Raw genomic sequence first — 22,064 nt, forward strand, 5'->3', positions numbered from 1 at the left:
GAGAGATTCAACATTTTTGTTTACTTATTTTTTTTATCATGGCCATTTGATAATACAATGTTGGAAGCGGCCTTTTAGATTTTGCAACACGCGAAATTCATGGACTAAACAGCAACACACTCCCCCCCCCCCCCCCCAACCCCGCCGCATATAATCAGCATATTAAATTTCCAGTAATATGATATTCAATTGCAGCATCGCTTCGTACTAATACTAAAATTGAAGCTCTGTATTTTAATCATCTGCATTAACGCAGATGTAAAGAACTTTTTTATTTGAACAGCCGTGCTGAAGACATCTGCCGTTAATTTAACAGCCTGTTCAACTATATATTTTAATCATGTGCATTATATAACGCAGATGTAAATTATTTTTTATTTGAACAGCTGTGCTGAAAACATCTGCCGTTATTTTAACACTGTAGAGGCTAGAAAATATCTGTTTTAGATATTTAGCTTAGTTTTTTTTTTTTTTTTGTTTTTTTTTTTTTTTTTTTTTATCGTTTTACGCTGCTGTGAAGTTGTTTCGATTTCTTCGTTGTTGTTTTGAACAACTCCTCGACTCCCCCGTGTTATGGATCTTGCTGGTTACTGAAAGTTAAAAGATTTAACCCATCGGGGGATATGTTATACCTTAAAAACCTTGGACTTCTTTGAGAATCCATTAAATAAATTTCTCGTTGAACAGTGTCTCGATTGGTTATCAAGACTCCATTTAAAAATTAAGAGACGAATACATGGCATTGATATAAGCGTAATAAGAATTGATAAAAGCTTCAATAAGAACAAGTGCCACAATTGAACAATTTTCAATGCAACAGATACCTGCTTCGTTAAAAAAAGGAGGTTATGACAATACCATTTCCTTCATTTAGTGAGTGTAATGACAATTTCTGCTTCATTTAAATAGCGTCATGACAGTAGCAAAAATAGGATTTAACATTTGCTTCATATAAAGGATTTAATTGAAGGTAATACATGCTTTATTTTGCTAACTTAAAACTTAAAAGCAAAAGGCAGATATAACCCCGTAACCTCTGGCTTCAGTGACGATATAAAGACAAAATATGCTTCTGCAGAATTAATCATGAGAACATTTGCTTCTTTATAAGCACAATTACAGTAAGGTAACCATTTAGAGTTTTATGTAGATCAGTCGCTGAGACAGACCAGTAGCGCTTGTGGACTTGAACGAAATCTCTAGGTAAGGCTTGTAGTTGGTTTAATTTATTTGTTTATTTGTACAGGTATTTATATATATATATATATATATATAGTAATGATATTTATCATTTATTTATTTTCCGTGTTTTGTAGATGTGCTACGCTGTGGCCTATTTTATGTAGATACAGTAGGCCGTGGTATATATATTGAGTTGTATGTTTTATTTATATTTTTTATTTATTTATTTGCATTGCGAATTCATATATGCCTATTTACATGCTTTCTCCTCTCGCCTATTCATCGCCTTCATCACACATTCGATGAATCACTCTCCTAATTTATTCATTTAAAATATTTCGGATGAGTGCCCGACTGCCCGCATAAAGAATAGTGATGCGTGATGAATGCTGCTGTTTCATTTTGATAATTGAGTTACGTCATCATATATTGTTAAGAATAATCTCTCCCCCCCCCCCCCAACCCCCCCCCCCCCCCCCCTCTTCCCCTCCCCCTTTCCTTCCATTACCTTATCAACCAGCGTTAATCTTCCTCTACTCGTCCCCCATACCTTTCCAAAGTTCCATCCCCCCCTTCCCCCTCCCCCTCCCCTCCCCTCCCCCCCCCCCTACGAGAAATATGTCATTAAAATCGAATCCTTTCTCTCTTCCCTAATTTATTATGTCTTGTTCTTTGCATGCATGAACGTTTTATGGAATCTCGTCCGATCTTATTTATCATCATCTACCTCTACTTCTTCTTCTTCTTCTTCTTCTTCTTCTTCTTCTTCCATTTTCTTTCTCCTATTTTTTATGATTTTATATCTGTGTCGCCGGCAGCTTAAGCTGTTCTTTAATTTAATTTTATTTACATATAGAGTATGTTCACTTTGATATTCATGGTAACTGTATTATTTTTTTTTTAGAAAGTCTTGTTCAAATCTATTACTGTAGTGTTGCATTTTTTTCATACTCCTTCTTCAAAGTATTCCCCCCCAGTGGATATATAAATATATAAGTCTTAAAAGACATCTACTGTGTAGCACAAACTCGTAGTACACTTTATTTACACTTTATTACACTCTTCAGTAACACCTTGTGTACATTTTCTTTTGTTCATTCCGAGACACTTAGAATATCATCAAAAGCTTTTTATTTTTTATTTTTGTATCATTAATGCGTGACCTTTTTTCATTCCTATACACACTTGAAGTGTCATATGAAATATTATCCATTTTCATCTTTTTGTGTCCATATTTCTTCCTGTATTTGTGTTAAAAGAAGGTCATAATTTTGCGAAGTCGTCTTAATTTTTAGCAATGATATATATATATATATATATATATATATATATATATATATATATATATATATATATATATATAGTATATTAATATATATATATATATATATATATATATATATATATATATATATATATATAAATATAAATATATAATAACATATAATATTTTCATTTAATTACCATAACACCTTAACTCCTCTGTCACTCTCCCCCTTCATCTTTCCTGTTTGTAACAAAGCGTTACAGAAAGGAAAACGCGTGAAAGAGGGTAAAATAAATGAAGACATAAATAAAAATATTAAACACATATTAAAAAGAAATACTTAAAATGGTAATAACTTAAAAACATTTTAAAAGCAGCGGCATGGTTCTCGTCTCCCAAAATAGTTTGACAGTTGTGTTATCCATTTTCCAAAAACATGAACGGACGAAAAATTGAATTGAAAAATATTAGTTTTGATACAATTTCAATTTGAAGGATTAAGTGTCCTTTGCTCTTGGGAGGTAACCAAACGCTGTTTTCATTAATTCCATCCTTTTTTTTTTTTTTTTTTTTGAGAGAGAGAGAGAGAGAGGAGAGAGAGAGAGAGAAAGTGTGTGTGTAGGTGATGTGTGTGTGTGTGTGTGTTTGTCAACACTAAATCACCGTGGCATGTTCATTCAAGACTACATTTTTAAATTAAAAAAAGATTTCACATTTTTTTTCCAAAAAAAAAAATTTTTTTTTTCAAAAATGTTTTTCCAAAAAATTATTTTTTTTTTCATTTCTTCAAACATACCATTAACACAAACTCCCCCAAAATAACGACCCATATATTTCTCGTAACATTATTATCCCTCTTTATTTCTCTTTATATAAATTCCTCACATTATTCCTTCTCCCCCAACTTTCCTTCTTTTTTTTTTTTTTTTTTTTACTTAAAAGCATGGTACTCCTGTAATGAAGTAGAAGAAAAAGCTTCTCTCTCTCTCTCTCTCTCTCTCTCTCTCTCTCTCTCTCTCTCTCTCTCTTTTTTTTTTAGTATGGTATCTGGTGCAACAGTGACAATGAAGTTTCATTTATTTGTGTTCAGTAGTTGGCGATGATCGATGTTGTTCTTGTTATATAGTTCTTGATGTTGTTGTTGTTGGTGTTGTTGCCTTGTTGTTGTTGCTGCTGTCACTGTAGAATGTTATGCCGCCCGTTGTTGTTGTTGTTGTGTTGTTCTAGAAAAGCATTATGTGTTTATTAGTGCTGTCTGGTGCCTTTATTAAACGATTAGCGGTTAGACCTTCCATGTATAAAGAAAAAAAATAATTAGTTAAACAAAAAGCGTAAACGAACATTGAGGAAAATATTGTTGTATTAAATATATTGTTTATTTTGATTTGTTTGTTTTCATTTGTTTCTTATGCCCGCTGTAATGCTTGTTTATTGATCGATGTTGATGACTTTTATGATGTCCGTAGTTTTCTGTAGCTTTTGTATTTAAACCCTGGTGTTGGTGGTATGTCATCCTTAAAATTTTCAATTTTATTTGTGCGTTTGTTAAGATTCCCCCCCCCCCACAACCCCACCCCTTAATAAAAAGAACCCCCTAACAGGGGGTGGGTCCCGTCTGTATCTTCCCTCCCTGCCCCTTACTTGTCTTGAGTTAAGTCCCTGTATTTGTGCATATGCTTCATGTATTTCTCCATACTCGTTTTTTTTTTTCTTTTTTTTTTTTTTTTTTTTTTTTTTTATAAATAAACTGGGACTGAGACCCTTTGCACGACTTAGTTGATTTGATAAATTACAGCGAATTTGATTTAATATATTACAGCGAATTTTACGTTCTCTGTAATATTTCATCTATAGAAGTGAAATCTCGAGTAAGGTATTATAGATATTATATTTAATAGTAAAAAAAATATATCCTAATGTTTTTTTCCTTTGACGTTGTAGACGTACTGATATCCCATAAGGTATTTTTAAAACTTTAGGTTTAACCTGTATATCTTAGTGGAGAATTAAGGTTTTTATAGTGTAAGGTTGTTATTAAACGTCTTCTTATTGGTGATAGACTTTTTATTTATTCTTTTTTAAATAGAACTCCACAGACCTGACGTAACAATATTTCCGTTGTAGTATAAAAACACACATTAAAACCACAAGATGTTCGTAGTCTGTATTCTAGTACAGTGATTATTTTGGTTCTCTTGAAGCACCTGATTAAACATTTTTTTTTTTTTTTTTAGTGAGAGAAAGTTGTTTTTTTTTAACGTTGTTGCTGTTGTTTTATCTCTGTTGTTGACGGAGTTGTTGTTCATGATCACACTGATTTTCAACGTACCTCTCATTTCTCTCTCTCCCAACCCCCACCGCACCTCCCTACCCCTCATCTTCTACCTGTTACCATTTCTCTCTCTCTCTCTCTCTCTCTCTCTCTCTCCTCTTCTACCTGTTGCCATTTCTCTCTCTCTCATTTTATCTCCCTGTTTCTGTGCTCTCTCTCTCTCTCTCTCTCTCTCTCTCTCTCTCTTCGTTTCTCTCTCGCCTTTTCTAGGATTTGAAGAGACAGGAGCGTCAGCTGCTTGGTCTGGGTGACACAGCCAATGAACTTGATTGTTGCTTTTGCACTACTAAGGTACCTATGCCTATTCAGTACATATACTGTATATTTATATTTAAATATCAACCATCTCTCTCTTTTTATTTTTTTATTTTCCTCCATCCTCTCAGTCTACTTATATTTAATTCTGTCGTTACTGTAATGTTTTATATATATATACTATATATAATATATATATATATATATATATATATATATATATATATATATATATGTAATATATTTCAAATATGTTGGTGTCACATGTTACCCTGTTTATTACCATTATTATGATTATCATGGTTATTAATATTGATATGACTATCTTCTTGATTATTATCATTATTATTATTAATTATGTGATATTTCCCCCTCCCACCCGTTTGTGTGTCATCCATGTGGTACCCATAAAGTCAAAAGGTGGTCATCGGTGTCATGGGCTCAATTGAATGAGTACCACTTGATTGGGTATCAAGGAGTGCCAGAGATTGATCAATTTTGAATTTCTTCTAAAATATAAAAAAATTAGATATTTTTTATATAATTATTTTTTACTGTTTTGACTCCAGAACGTAATCATTACTGCCTGTATTTCAATTACAACCGCGAATTACTCTTAAAGCCATTCAGTGTCTCTCTTGCCTTCGGCACTATTCCGATCTCTGTGGCACTCTGGCCAGAGTGTCATACCCGTGACCCCTTTGGTACGGGTGCCCATGGATTATACATAATATACGCAACACGAAAGCAGTCATACACTGCCAACCATACATGTTTTTTATATATATCTTTTTCATATACGTAAGAAATTCTTTTATTATGTATATCAAATGTATTGTTTTATCTGGCCGTTCCCTTTTCGAAACCAAGGTGTGTGGAGTACTGTGTGCATAGGGCCACTCCCTGGATTTGTATGCCTCTTATATATTAGTTTTATTAATTAATTAGTTCTTAATTGCTGTTTTATTATTTTTAGAACTTATCTTTTTCCTAGTTTTAGTTTCTTTTCATTCATTTACATATTTTCTATTTCATATAGTTTATTCTCTGGGTTTTTTTTTTTTGAATTCGTTAGAATTAGGTTTTTCGTTCATCGATAGTGGTGTATGTGTGACTTTTTTTTTTTTTTTTTTAATATTGGTAAATTTAACCATTATGCGTTTTATATCTTGGAGAATAATGAGAGAGAGCCTTGCTGCGGGATAAGTGAAGCCACTCAGGTCGCTGGGGCCGCCAGTATTGGGACTGGCAACTGAATCCCTGGGGTCGGACCGTAGGTACGCGACCTTGCGATGACAAGGTGTAATACTTTTTATGTTTTATACGCTATGTTATTTTAATTCGTTCTTTTAGTTTTCTTGTGTGCGTACTCTTCTGCTAACGGTACGCATAACTTTTCGTACTCCATTTTATCCGCAGACAGTTAACACGTTTACAGAAACTATAATGCCTTGATGAAAAAATAAGTGAATTTGAGGAAGTGAAGTAAGCTACTTATTAAATTCATTATGGTATTCAACACCTTATTTGACATATCAAATTCTCGAAATCTAAATACCAAAGGAATTCAAAGACCAATTCAGAAGAATAATGCAAGTGATATTAAAGATTTTCTAATAAAAGCAGAAACATATATCAGATCTTTGAGACTTCAGGATGGTAAAGACAACTTAAAATAAGATCGAAAAACTGGTTTAATTGGCTTTCTCTATTGCATACGAAGTCTTCAGATTCTGTACGAAACCTGTATTGTATCAGAAGGTGGGCCTTTACAATTTTTGATGACCTCTACAAATTCAGTTAGGATCATATTGAACTATTCTTTGGTCAAGTAAGAAGTATGGGAGGCCATAATATTAATCCAAAAGCGAGATAATTCTCTGCTGCTTACAAAAGGCTACTTGTACATAATGACTTAATGCCATCAGAGTCGTGCCCATATTAACTGCTTCAAGCAGCATAAGAAGCAGGTTGCAGTAAGGAATATAAATGCTTTTGTTTCAATACATCGAGTTTTAGAAGTTCTAGAAGCATATTCAGATGGCAAGGAAGATGATTATGATTATATTCCAAACCATTAACACTTGTCAAAATGTTCATAAAATAGTAGCTTATTTTGCAAGCTTTGTTGTTTTTAAATTTAAAAAAAGTCTTTACAGTGTCTGCATTGATGCATTAACGTTAATAGACGCTAATTTTCGTCACACCCTCATCAAATTAAAAAACCAAAGGAAAATTGGTGTATCCATCAAATGATGTTATTGATATATGCAATACTTGCGGAAAAAATATGAGGAAATGTTGTCCTGCAACAAAATACTGGGGAGAGTTAGCTTCCATAAATTAGTTAGTTCAGTATTGGCCAGCTTACGAGGCAAAACAATATTTTCAGAGTTCGATTATCATATGTATGATACTCAACCATTGGACCTTCACTTGCACTTATTGATTAAAACAATAACTGAAAAATATTTGCAAGTGAGATATAATTATGCTGGTAAGCGGATTACTGCTAAACTTCAATCGCAGGTCGCAGGAAAGAGTCGCCAGATATATACTAAGTTAATTCATTTTAGCGGTCAATAACTCCTAATAGTAGGCGATAACAAACAGTAAGGACTAAGGAATTAGCAGACATAAAGAGAATAGCTTTAAATTTGTGCCAGTAATAGGTTATATGTATATAGATTATGAAAAATTTGTATTGTATATCTGAGTAATAAAGTAAGGTATTATGTATGATAAAATAATTACTATGTTCTTTAAAAGAATGATAAAATGTCTAGCACTTTTCGCCTCCATTTATGCCATAAAAAAGACGCATTATGAAAATAAAAGATGGGAAAAGTACTGAAGCGTTTCTGTTAATCCTTATGGTGGGGTCTCTCTTTGCCAGTCCTAGGCGTGGCTGCCAGCGGTAAACTGCTTCACTTTACTGAACGGTCTGACCCATGCGGGGCGTCTCCTCCCATTATTCTCCAAGGTTTATATAGGGATTATGTTAAGAGTGTTAGTATGCTATCTGCAACAGTATAATTGTATGAACGACACTTTTAAGATCACACATTATGAATGTTACAGTACTTACAATTTTATGTCATCTGTTTATGTACGAAATACATTATTGTCCCGTAGGATACGAGTCATTATTTTTCCTATATAAAAAGATATCTGTAACATTGAATTTTTTTCTTTAGATTTTGGGTATGTCAGTTTACGTGTGGTTATCCTCGGGGCATGCCAGGGAGTGGCGCATGCGCCTCAGATAATCCATACTTTGTTCTTGTAGTTATCTCTTTCTTGAATGAAGCTCTGAAGTCGTCCCCATATTTTGATTATTGACATCGACATGAATATGTGTAACTCACTCATATATACTATATATATATATATATATATATATATATATATATATATATATATATATATATATATATATATATGGTATGTGTACTGAGTTTATACATATCACTGTTCTTATATACAAACATCTGTGTATTGTACAACTAGTCCTCTCATCTCTACTAATTGTATTACTGATATTGTCACTCTTAGGTACCCCTGAATCTCAAAATAGGTTTCCATTGGACTGTTATTATACTGAAATCGCTTCCAGTGATAAATAAAAAGAAAGAATACTCATATTTCCTTCTTTTCTCTATAGTGCTGTGTAAAACTTATTTTAAATTTTCCTTCCCACCCCCCTGATTCGGTATGAAGAAAAATCTTGATGTGTACTTGAAGGTTAGTCTTGTTTTTTCTGTAGCAAGAATTGAAGAAAATCTGTGGCAAGGAGGTTTTATGTAAATAGATCGTGAGTATTAAAAGTCAATGCTTTAAAATGGACATCAATAATATCCTTCACACGACTTTGAAAGTCATCTGTCTTAAAGGAACTTAAAAAAAAATTTCATAATGATGACTAACCTTTGAGAAAAAGAAGGGGGCTTGGAGTTCCTCTTATGTATTTCTGGTGTAATATCACCGAAGGGGTTTATTGATATCTTAAGATGGAGTCATTCTCTCATCATACTGAGATCCCGCAGGGGGAGATGTATGTGCCTGCGTCATTTTAAAAGGAAATAACTCTACAAACTCCCCCAATTACGAATTACACTGAAATACATAGGGGAAATTCCTCGTCACTGAACTACTTATCCATTACAGTTTATTATCCTTCTCCCCTCCCCTCCCCCTCCACCCTGGAATTTATCCTTTCTCGTCCTTATAAAAATCTTCCATCCCATTTCTTCATTGTCATTTATTTTATCGATTGAGTTTTTCGGTGGATTTTCTTTTTTATTGTTTGTTTTATCGTCTCTATTTTTTTTTAATGTACATCGTCGCACTGCATATTAGTTCTCTCTGGACTGATACGTACGTAACCACAGCTGTAATTAACTTTGCTTTACGGCTTGTAATGCCAATTTATAGGTGTGTGCCTATATATATATATATATATATTATATATATATATATATATATATATATATATATATATATATATGTATGTATATGTCGTCTATTGGAATATGACACATGCCCTCAATGACAGTAGCTGTTATTATTCAATTACTCAATAGTGACCATTTGACATAATCACCCACATAAAGGTGTTAAAGGCTGTCTTTTGTATCATATGTCAATTTTAATATATACGTGTATATATATAAGCACTTCATATATGTATGTGTATATATGTACGTATGCTGGATGTAATTATGCACACACACTATGCAGCTCTGTAGAGCATTATAACGTTATTATCATTATGACTCATCACGCTGTACAGGCTTATCATTATCATCATTGATTTTCTGGGTGTTTTATCATCATTTTCATTATTATTATTATTAGTGATTACCGTTATCATGGTTCGCATTATAAGAGTTTTAACTGCTCCATAAAAGAAGACTGAAGAATATATTTCACTTCTCTCTCTCTCTCTCCATATCACTGCCATATATAAAAGATAACAATTTATTTTTTCCGTTTTCTTTTTGTATCATTCCAAACCCTCTTAAAAGGGGAAAAGTGGATGATTCAAGAATATTAATAAAGATAAAAAAAAAAAAAACTACTCCCCCCATTCCTTGCATATGTATTTTCATTAGGGACTATTTTTCCTGTAAATATAAAAATTTTTTGGGTAGTGACATTTCTATATAATTCACTCGATAATGTTTTTTTTAATTATCATAATCATTATTACTATTATTATTATTATTATTATAGCTACTCGTATTGTCTTGACTCTTGGAAAGCTGAGAGACCAAGAGGCCATGATTATCATCCTTAACAGTGCAGCTTCTATGCCATATCCTCCGTTTTCTTCATCTTGCCTACAGCTTCCCGTTTTCTTCATCTTGCCTCATCTACATTTTCTTTCCCTTGCCTCATCTCCATTTTCTTCATCTTGTCTCATCTCCGCTTTCTTTTGCTTGCCTCATCTTCTCCGTGTTCCTCCTTTTGTCTCATCTACGTTTTCTTACTCTTACCTGATCTGCAGTTTCTTTCTTGTGCCTCATCTCCATTTTCTTCTTCTTACCTCATCTCCATTTTCTTCTTCTTACCCTCATCGCCATTTTCTTTCTCTTGCCTCATCTTACCCCGTTTTCTACTTTTTACCTCATCTCCTCCGTTTTCTTCCCCTTGCCTCGTTGCCTTTTTCTTCCTCTTGCCTCATCATCCCCCGTTTTCTCTCTTTTACCTCATCATCTCCGTTTTCTTCCTCTTGCCTCATCTCCATGTTCTTTCTCTTCCCATCTTTTTCCCCTCTTCCTAATCCTCCATCTGGTGGCTCTCCTCTTGCTTTCTCCATTTATTGTTCCTGTTTCCTCCTTCCTTCCTTTAACCTATTCCTCTAATTCGTTCCTCTATTCTCTTCGCGCTCCGCCACCGCTGATGCTGCTGCTGCTGCTGATGCTGATGCTTCACCCCCCCCCCCCCCTCTCCACAAACAAACTCTTCTTCCCCCTCCCCTCCCCCTCCCCCCTTTCTTGCCATGGTTTTTATTCCCCCCATATCCATTGGCTCCACCTGCTCCCTCCTCCATTAGGACATGGCGGCGCCCGCGGCTTCCAGGGTTCTCGACAACAACTCGGAGTCTGATAGCCCAGGTAGCCGCTACCTAGCCTCCTCCGACACCCCACTCAGTATGTTTAACAAGGTAGGCGCTAGTGCTGCACACCGGATTACTACTCTACTGCTATACTACTCCAACTCCAACAAACAAGCCCCGTGATGGAAACAAATTAGATTTTTTTACAACCACCACCACCAACAACAACCCTACCCTAGCCCACCCCATCACTATCACCACCACCACCACCACCACAGCAATATTTGTAGCCGACCCCTACCCTTCCCGTCACTCCATGTGTTTCCCCAGCCATACCCTCCAGTGAACAGTGTGTTGTGTGTGTGTGCGTGTGTGTGTTATTTTTCCGTTGGACTTTTTTCTCTCTCTCTTTCCCCACCACACACCAGTGAAAGCTAGAGAAATCATTTGTTTGTTGACACGGCTTGATACTTACCAGCACCGTGATTTCTCGTCATGAGGTCCGTTAGCTAAGCTCACACACACCTGTTGTTTCACTTGAAAACCCAATCCTGTGACACTGGTGTTTAATACCTTTATAAAAAGAATATAAACACGTTTCTTCACCTGTGTTCACACTGGTTATTGGGTCCGATGGAAACACGTTGGACAGACGGGGTTAGAGACCCGCCGTCGATTACACGGAATGTTTCCTGGAATATGCCTGGATTAGAGCCACCTGGATCTGGCGCTGTTTAAAAACTGGAACGCTTGTATAGTAGACCTGCTGGATGATAAAGACCACTTCCAATTGAGCTTGGAAACGTTACTATAGACTGGAGGGTCATTCACGTTCTGCGGGAAGATTCTGTCGAACCACCTGTATCAGACCTATTGGATTAGATTTTGAGGTTTTCTATTTTTAACATCCTTAATGGGTCTCCTGTGAGCTTGCTTGTGGGGTGGTGGGAGGTGGGGAATTAACTGAAACTCCTACAGGTCTGGGTTGTCCCCCAGTTTAGCTAGCTGAATGGCTAAACAAAGCTCCTGACTTGGATAGAGTAATTTTACTAAAAGCAAATATTCCAAGATATGAAAGATTGAAAAAGTTAGGTTTCTCAGCATTTTGTCAGCTCACTGAATCATGTAACCAAATTCTTAAGGAGTCAAGAGGCCAAATGGTATATATATCTTTCGACAAGCAGCAGATCAGTATGAAGTCAGAATACTCTTCATGTAAACTTACTTCCTCATCGTCCCTGAATGTTTTTCCCATTTAAACCTGTTTTTTTTTAACGCTTTCAATCGTTTGCTTGTGGCATTTTGTAACAGTGTAAAATGTGCAACTCGTTTTAGCCATGAATGACAAGAGTTTAAACTGAGAACTCGGCTTCTGTTAAAGAACTTTGTTGTATGTTTTTCCATAAACGAATAAACGTCTCAGGAGACCTGAGCCTTCACTTAAAATCCCGGTCATTAAAAAAATGGTGTAGCAATAATACTTCTCCTGTAATCATTGGTTTACATTTTTTGGCTTTGTGTATCTGTTAAAACTTCACCATGCTTATAACTAAAATCCTGGTCTTTGTTTGTAAAAGCGGTAAAAGATAAAATTTAACTTGATGCCATGATAAATACTAAAAGAAATGTAAATGGCCTTTGCAATTACAATTTGCTTTCCTCGGTAGCGCAGGTCATCTTAAGGAATTTTTATTGGGTTAAAAAAAGTCTTCATCTCGTAAATGGAGTCTTGCCAAATTTGTGCGATATATCACAATTGTGGGATTAGTTTGTTGCTTAATTGTGTGCTCTTTCGTTTCACAGAAGGTACCTCGTCTTTCGCCTTAATTTCATTATTCGTTCCTGGAGAATCTCTCCGAGGTAAGAAGTTATTGTCATTCGGGGCAACCGCCCATGGTATGGTGTGGATGTTTCAGCCAAATGTGTCCCCTGCAAGCAAATGCCCAACAGATTAGAAGATCGTCACCATTTCTCAAGCAGGGCCCCTTTATTTATGATTGGTCAGTGCCAACCAATTTTTAGGATATTCGTGGAAACACTTGTGAGCTTTGCTGCCCGTTTACAATTGTTTTATAGTATACACTTCATTTTGCACAGTTTAAATCGTTTTCAAGAATTTTTGCTAGACTGTAATACTTAAATGTTGCAGAGGTATTTGGTACTTTTTCTTCCTATGAAATTCGTTTTTAAAGATTTACTTTTTTCTGTTGTATTTAGTGTCAAAGAGCCCTGTGGCCCTTGAAGGTGGTAGATGCTTAACTTCGTGATTTTGCATGCCCCAGATGGTTTTTGTGAGTTAAACGAGATGATCCATGCAGTCCCAATGTTTAATTCTTGTAGCTCTTTTCATATTGCCTCAAAAAAGGGGCCATCAAGCTCTTGACATAGTTCTAGCTGTTTAATAATTTATGGCTTCTTTTCACCACTTGCGGGTATCTGACTTGTGTCATTCTACCCATATCAGCTTCTGGACTGTCTGTCATATATTCAACAAAAATTGGCTTTCAGATGTGTCAACCTACTGGGGGGTTACATAGGTTATTTCTTACACATTTTCACTGCAGAATTTATTTTCAGTTGTGTTAACTTTTTCCAATGGTAAGTTCCTTCATATGCTGACCATTAAAAGGCTTTAAAGAAAGTTATTAGCAGCTTTGACCTTAGACCTCACCTTAGTCTTCCTTTGGCTACTAGCTCTTTCATGTGATAGCCATTAGGGCACTTGAGTGTCTGAAACCATATATTGATCAGTAGAAATCTCTTTCATATGGTTATCACAATGGTCTTCGAGACCTTCCAAACGCATTTAATTGGGCAAGGATCCAACTCTTTCATACGATCATTGTCAGGGTCTTTGAGGTTTCTGAAACCATTTGATCGGTCCAGTACCCAGCTCTTTCATATGAGGTTTCTGAACCCAACTGATTGGTCCAGTGCTTCGTCTTCCCCTTGATCACCAGCAGAGTCCTTGAGGTTTCTGAAACCATCTGATTGGTCCAGTAGCCAGCTCTTCCATATGATACGAGTAATCATCATCCAGGTCATAGTGGATTCTGGACTCATTTTGACTGGTCCAGTAACCAGGTCTTGCATATGACCAGGGTCTTTGAGGTTTAGCGATGCATGACATTGTCCTAGTGTCCTTTTGGAAGCTTTTTTTATATGGTGGTTTGTTTGTATGGTGATTTTACGTTGCCTGGAACCAGTGGTTATTCAGCAACGGGACCAACGGCTTTACGTGACTTCCGAACCACGTCGAGATTCGTGAACTTCTATCACCAGAAATACACATCTCTCACTCCTCAATGGAATGCTCGAGAATTGAACTCGCAACCACCGAGTGGCACGCCAACACCATACGAACCTCGCCACTGAGGCTTTTTATATGTTGGTCTGTGAGTTATGAAGCCTGCTACCTCTGTTTATGTTCAACACAAAATTGAACATCATTTTAATGGTAATAGAGAACGGTGGATGTAATACCTGTGCCATAGATACCGTCATCTCTTTTTCAATAAAGAAGTTCTTAAAAAAAGCTAACTATAGTTTTCTGATAGCCTCGGACCAAAACTTTTTAAAATTAGGAGAAAGAAAGCTTGGAATTTGAAATAACTCAACGTATGAACCCGCAGGAATACGGCAGCCTTTAAGAGCTGTTCGAGCTATTGGTGGTTCGTTGGTGAGTCGTTTCATATATTTTCCAAAAAGAAGACATTAGGCTGGACCGACTTGTGTGTTGGTCCCAGTGAGAGATCTTTCGTGAGTTTGATCCTAAATAAATCTTTTTGAAATTCGTGACCCCTTGTGGCCAAAGTTTTATTTTTTTTTTAATATTGTTATTGGGACGTTGTTAGTCCAAGGGTGACTTGTAGATGTTTAAAAATTACTTTTGCTCGGTTGGATTATTCGTATTCATCTGTTCGAAGTTCCAGCTTCCTGGAACAGGACAAGTCATCCTGGAAATGATTTACAAGTCTTTGAAGTCTAGTTGCGTTCCGTTTTCTGGCTGTATTGGAGATGAGGAGAAATCTATCATTTAACAAAAAACATTATAGTTCTTCAGTCACTGAAATAAAAAGAAATCGAAGATCGTAACTACAAACGTTTTAATTCCTTTACTCGAAACCTTCACCTGTCATCCATCACTTCTGCTTTTAAAACTTCTCCGCCGACTGGAAGACTTGAGTTGTCCAGACCCGAAGACTTTTATTTCTGTTAACTCTAGGAAAGGGGGGAAACGCTGTCACCGAATCGATCTCGTTTGTTTGTTTGTTTGCTTTTTCTCTCAATTTTTTTTAGTATTCTTTTATCATTACGTCGTAGAATAATTAAATCTAGAGAGAATTGTAATTATGTGAATGAAGTATTTATTTATTTATATATATTCCTTCACGTGTCTTGAGATCTGACACGTTTTAGTTTACTGTTTTTATTATTATTATTATTATCATATTATTATTATTATTATTATTATCACTCATCTCTCTTTAGCACTCTCGCTTACTTACAACAACATTGTTCCACTCTGTTTATTCATCTGTACAAACAAACGTGTATTGTCAATTTCTACAGACTAATATGTATAGAACCAATCTTTATCCCACTGTAAAGAGTATTTTCTGTACCTTTCTATTCACAACTGTTGTAAAATAAATAAAGAAAATACTTTCCCTATCTGCAGGCTTTTGTTGTTTCAGAAACTTAAAGAATGCGATTAAGTATTTTAGCATTCTGTATCTCACCGAGTTTTGACATTGTTGTAGTATCTTCCATATCTTCCTGAACTTTTTGTTTATTTTTACTTTCATTTATTATTGCGCCTGTTATGATTTTCACGGCGGCCTTTACATATGCATATGCAGAAATTATATATTTTTGTTTTTTGTTTTTTTTTTGCTTGATACAAAAATTTTTCCATTTAGTTAGAAATTCTGGCTTTTGATGATTTGCTTTTAATTTCAGGCCAGCCCTCTGGAGTGGAAAAGGTAGTTAAGTGATATATCCACAATATAGCTTTTTTCATTTCACTACTAACGTTCAACTTGCTTTCCTTGCACGTTTATATTAATAATAATGGTCGCTTCCTTCTGTAGAAACCAAAAAAAAAAAAAAAAAAAAAGACCAAAAAACGATCGTGTTTAAGTGTCAGTCAACCAATCAGGACTTTGATTCAGTCTTCATAAGATTTAGGTTTAGTATTCCAGTTAGCAACGGTGTGTTTTGTTTTATTTAGTTTATTTAGTCAATAAATATCATGTTGCCTGTTTTTTTCCCTTTAGTTTTCACCCACGTATGACGTCACGTGGTTCAGTTTTCGTCGTCGGAATTATATTCTTGTCATGAAGAATATGATCCGAAGTTCATTGAATCACTTTTCGAAATTTCATACGAAACTGTTTTTGAAGTTTCGGTATCACTTTTGTTTCCCTGTTGATGTTTATATTTATCTTAAATTTTGCTTTATTCTTTATTTATTTATTTATTTATTTTTGACTAAGGCAGCATTCCCTCGCCTTCATGTAAGCTTCTTTTACTCAATTCATAGTTGGCTTCCTAACGTGAACCTCATTAACATGCTGGGATGATTTGCAGAAGACTTTGTAAAAAGAAAAAAAAGAAAATGTTAACTGATTGGCTGATCATACTTGCACAATCTTGAAGTGATTGATCCAGCACCCTTTGAAACACTTTTTCATTTTCAAACTCGTTGGGCAAACTATTGCCCTTCCTAGGTTAAGACTTACCCTTCAGTTTGCTGAGTTTTGGTGTAGAATAAAAAGTAATTCATTAATAATAATAATAAACGAAAAATGCAGGAGCATTCGCTCGTTAACAGAGAGACGTCGAGTCGTTTTTTTTTTATTTCTGGGATTTTGAAAATTCCTTTTATCATATAGATGGGAAACTTGAGGGTTATGGCTACTGAAACCGCTGAAAGTTAATTCATATTTTTTAGATATTACTTATCGAGTGCGGTAGACTTTTCCACGCCAGACTTCTATTGGGAAAGAGGTATATTTCTCTCACCTGTCAAACGTCAAACAAAAGAGCAGAGCTGATTTATTAGTTTTTTAAGAGAAATTTTTTAGTGGTTTTAAACGAATTTTTCAGTTTACGACCTTTTTTTTTTTTTTCTCGAGAAAACTAAAACTTCCACAAACCTTTGTGCACGAACATGTTAAATTTTATTTTTAAAACGCATTTTGGTTTTTAACATTTTCAGTTACCTCTTTTTAACATTTTAAAGGGGTCTTCCTATCAACTGAATGCTTCATGTTAATCGGCCTTTTTGACATATCTTCCCGATCATTTTATTTACATTTTTTATTTACAAAGTTGGTAAAACCCGGTATCACACATTGTTCTTACTATAGCTTTAAGAAGCAACGAGTTTTAAGTTTTGCACTAGCTGTCAAGACATTTTTTATTCCTGTTCGTTTTTATTATTTTCACTTTTGCAAAAGCTTTCGCGGTCTTCTACTTCCATTCTCAGGTATATAACCATAATCTGGAACATCTAAAATAATAAACATCTATTATTTTTGTCGTTAAATGTAAAACTTAAAAACCTATTTGTGTGTCTCCCAGATTTCGGAACACGCCCAGTAAATGTCTTTTGTCTTCTGTCACGTGACGTTACAATTGTTTTAAATATTCCTATTGAATTCACCTGATGTTCAGTAGCTAAAGGGAAAGTAGCAAAGGACTGATTGATAGATTGTTCTGCATCTGGCGTCGCAAAGACCAAAGCTCATGGACGCTTAACTTATTTAAAAAGAATATATTCGTCAGGTAATTGTCTTTCGAAGAAAATGATTGTGAGTTATATAGTGCTTGTGGTGACGGTGATGATGATGATAGTGTAGGTGGTGGTGTTTTGTTTATCGAAGGGGGGTTTAGGGGAGTGGGTGGATTTGAACTGAATGACGAAAGTGACTTACTAAGTCAGACTGAGGCAGCACGCACCCGCCCAAAAAAAAAAAAAAATGCCCAATAACTGCATGATATACTATATATACCAAGGTGCACCCGTCAAGTTTGTGGCTATGGATTTGTATACCACGATATGCTCGTGTACAGTCTTGATCTATCTATCTATATATATATATATATATATATATATATATATATATATATATAATATATATATATATATAATAATTTCTTCAACTAACCAGAACACCTGTTTGTTTTCTTGTTTGAATTTGCACGTTCAGTGTGCGGGTGTGTCTGTGTACTAACCATTGTTTGTCTCTCTTCTTTTTTTTTATTATTATTCTTCATTCTTACCTGTCCAGAGGCTACACTGCCACATTAACATTGATATAGTAAATCATATTTGAATATATATTTCTCTGAGCCAATGCGACCCACTTGTAAGAGATCCAAGTCAGGACGGACCACTTCTCAAACACGTCACGACAGTCCTCCTCTCCAATCCCTGTAATCGATCATTTGGCAGTGTTTAACGAACACCCCCCACCCCCACCCCCCTCCTTCCATTAACCATCCCCCCACCCTACCCTCAATCAGATCCCATTCCTCTGTTAACCAGGCCCGCCCCCTCCACTCTCTCTCCTCTCCTGCCAGCCCAATGCATAACCAAATTGGAAAACATAAGTTGGTGGATTTCCAGCTCGTATATAAATATTAAGTGTTTTCAATAGTCAGTGTCATCCACATCACCTCTCCTGGCTTACCCCCGCTCTTTGGCACCCCTATCCAACCCCCTACCCCTCTCCCCTTTCCCCCTTACCCTTGTACTCCGTTCCACCAGCCTCTCAGTGTATCCCCCTTACAAAGAAAGAAATTTTTAAAAAAGGCAGTTTCCTAAACATATCCTCCAGAAGCAGGCGTTAAGAAACTGGCAGTTGTGTGTTCCGTATGAACAGATATTTCAGATTTACTTCTCATTTAAATTCCCCCTCTCTATAAAAATAGTTTTGAATCTCTTGTGTGTCTACAGGAATAAATTCGGTGATTCCTCTCCGCCATCTTCTTTTCGTCCTCTTTCCGCCATCTTGTTGTCCGCCATTTTGTTGTCCTCCATCTTGTCCTCCATATTTCCCCTCCCGTGCCTCGCCCTCTCTGCTTCCTCTTTATTTTGACTCATTTATTTTTGCCATTTATAATGTTGTCCGGGCGTATACATACAGGTCTGCATATACATGATTTAAGATATGTATACATCTATACATAAGTAAGTTTTGCTCGTCTACGTATGTATTCACACGTATACACATTTTACATGTCATGTTTGTGTTCGTTTAGGCCTATGTATACGCCCTCATGAATCCTTTCATGTTGCAAGTCAACAAGCACTGTCAGCTGTAGGCCTATGGAAGAGAATTGAGAGCCTCTTGAAATTTTGGCTCGGAGGTTGGTAAGGCTTGGTTAACCAGAGATGTTGAGATTTTAGCTATGTATTTCCTTTATTAGGTTCATATTCACTTCGTAAATTATTTTTATTAATTTGTGGATACATGAAGGTTATTGTAGGGAACCACTATATTTGTTATGTCATATTATCCCCGTTGCATTGAGTGTTAACATTTTTAAATTAGCAACTTTTTTATCATATGACAATTATACTGCCTTCAATTTTTTTTTATCATTTGGTAATTATTCAGTACCTTCGTTTTAGTTACCTCCTCATTTTAATTTAGCATTATCTGGTTTGAATATTTTATCACGTTGTTTTGTTTTATCATATTTTTAGACTTGCTAACCACACGTGAACAGTCTCCCTGCAAACGACTATGTCAGGTCTTTAAGAAATATTGTTTTATCATTTTTTTGAAACTTGCAAACCACACGTGAACAGTCTCCCAGCAGACAACTATGTTTAAGACTAAGAAATATTCTCATATCATTCATTCTTGCCAGCCTTTGAGCCAAAAGGGAAAAATAAGAGTACCATTCACATCATTGAATGCTCAGTGTAGATTATTCATTTTTCAAGAACCATCCTTTGCAGGTGGCGTGTGATTGTAGACTGGCAAAAAATATCTGTAATTTTTTTTTCTACCTCATTTAACTCGTGTGCTGCTGAGCTGTTCCATGTCCCGCTATAAATATACATTTGTATGATGAATCGATTGGTACTATTGTTACTGCTATAACTATTACTGTCATTACTATTTCCCCCCACCCCCTTGCGTTTTCTTCTGTGTGACATTTTTGACAAATTTTTTTTTAACCACCCTTATATGTGTGTGGCCATGTCGGTTGCTTATGAGTAGCATCATGTTTCATTGTATCACTGATAAAATAATTTTTTTCCGAAGTACCTTGATTATCATAATAATAATAAAAAAAACAATAATTGTTAAGACTTGATTTAAGGCAGTTGCATTGTTTTCCTCTTTTTTAAATTTTAGTGGGAGATTATTCAAGGAGATTCAAAGTAAGAAATGCAAAGGTCCACTGGTGGGTTCCTCTTCAAGGTAAGCTCATTCAAAGTCCTCAGCTGTTTGGCAAACTCCGGTTTGGCAGGTGTTTTTTTTTTTTTTCTTTTTTTTTTTTTCAAAGTTAGAATCGTACCTGTATCGGGTTTCATTCAGCTTTTTGTTTTAGAACATGTCACCAGACTCGCACCTGTAGGGTTTTAAAATTTGGCACCGAGGGTTATCAGAAAAGTGCAGCTTTTTCCTGAGAGGTTAGAATCACTCCTGTGAGGTTTATGAACTGTTGTCTTTTTAATATCAAGAAATTCACGCATGATGGGATGTAGGTTTTTTTTTTTTAATAATAGAATTCCGTGGGTATCTTGTAAAGGTATTTCTTGCCAGGTAGATTAAGATTTGGACTTGAACTACAGTTTTCAAGTATATGATTACATTTCTTTATGCCGGATATGTTAGCCATTTTTTACGATTTAGGCTGACGATTATATTCCATCAAAGAGACAGTTACCTTCAGTTACCTTTTCTTTAGCTTTCTCATTTACCTTTTTCTTTTGGACAGTTGCACTGTTTTGGTAGACTTTGGTTATTTTCTTGAGACAAGTCGTATTGGAGATATTTGCCGACTTACTTCGACTTACTTCTTGGTTATGTTTTTCAATAGGTTGTGGTTGTCATTTTCTTTCAATATGTTGAGGTAGCTTTTAAAAGTCAGATAAAGCACCCATTTTTATTGACAGTAATTTCACTTTAGACGAATTTTGAGTTATTTTTCTTTGTAAGAAACTTGATTTCATTCATTTCTTGACAGTTGAGTTGATTATTAGCATCTGACAAGTTAGGAAGTTAATTCTTTAGGTAGGATTTGTTTATATTTTCTGTAACCAGCTGAGTTGGTTATTTGTCTTTAGGATGAAATGAGTGGTTATTTTTATAGAATATTCTAAAGTAGACAGATTGAACTGGTTATTTTAAACAGACTGTTTTTGGGTAGTTCTCTTAGAGAATTCTGGCAATTTTATATGAAACAGTCTTGAGTAATTTGCATTTCACTAGACAGGGCAATTGGATTATTTATTTTTTTTTTTAGATAGGCCAAGCCAGTTACTTTCTCAAGACAGGTCAAACCAATTACTTCCCTTTAGATAGATTCAAGTAGCTATTTACTATAGACTTCTTGAAATTGAAGTTATCTGGTTTTAGACAGGAGGAATATTTTGACCTTAGTAAGGTCGAATTTTACTGCATTTTGTCATTGAAGTGAACATTTTAAATTTTTTTTATCCCAATTGCCATAAAATTCCTTTGTCCTTGGAACTGTTACTTTGGTTAGGGTGGCCAAATTGTTTTCGATGCAGCATGATCTGTTCTATATGTAAATGTAGAATTTTTAGAAATGTGTTACCATTTACATGACAGAATAGGCAAGATAGGCTTGAAATTGAGAAAACAATTTATCTTTTTTAATGAAGTTGGTGAATCTTGGACTGGTTGTTTGTAGGAGTGAAGGAGTATACTTGTATATGTGTATGCACATGTGTATTGAAACTTATTTCAGTGCTG

At 35.3% G+C, this 22,064-nt stretch overlaps 1 protein-coding gene across 1 annotated transcript in view; it reads left to right on the forward strand.

Moving 5' to 3' along the window:
* The window catches only part of LOC135207929 (potassium voltage-gated channel protein Shab-like), a 439,867-nt gene that overhangs the window by 387,344 nt on the left and 30,459 nt on the right, over positions 1-22,064 (forward strand). Inside the window, exons 7-8 of the mRNA XM_064239886.1 lie at positions 4,992-5,072; positions 11,095-11,205. Coding sequence (XP_064095956.1) covers positions 4,992-5,072; positions 11,095-11,205 — 192 coding nt within the window. The remainder of the gene's footprint in view (positions 1-4,991; positions 5,073-11,094; positions 11,206-22,064) is intronic.

This window comes from Macrobrachium nipponense, chromosome 34, assembly GCF_015104395.2.
Source record: "Macrobrachium nipponense isolate FS-2020 chromosome 34, ASM1510439v2, whole genome shotgun sequence".
Taxonomy (NCBI): Eukaryota; Metazoa; Arthropoda; class Malacostraca; order Decapoda; family Palaemonidae; genus Macrobrachium; species Macrobrachium nipponense.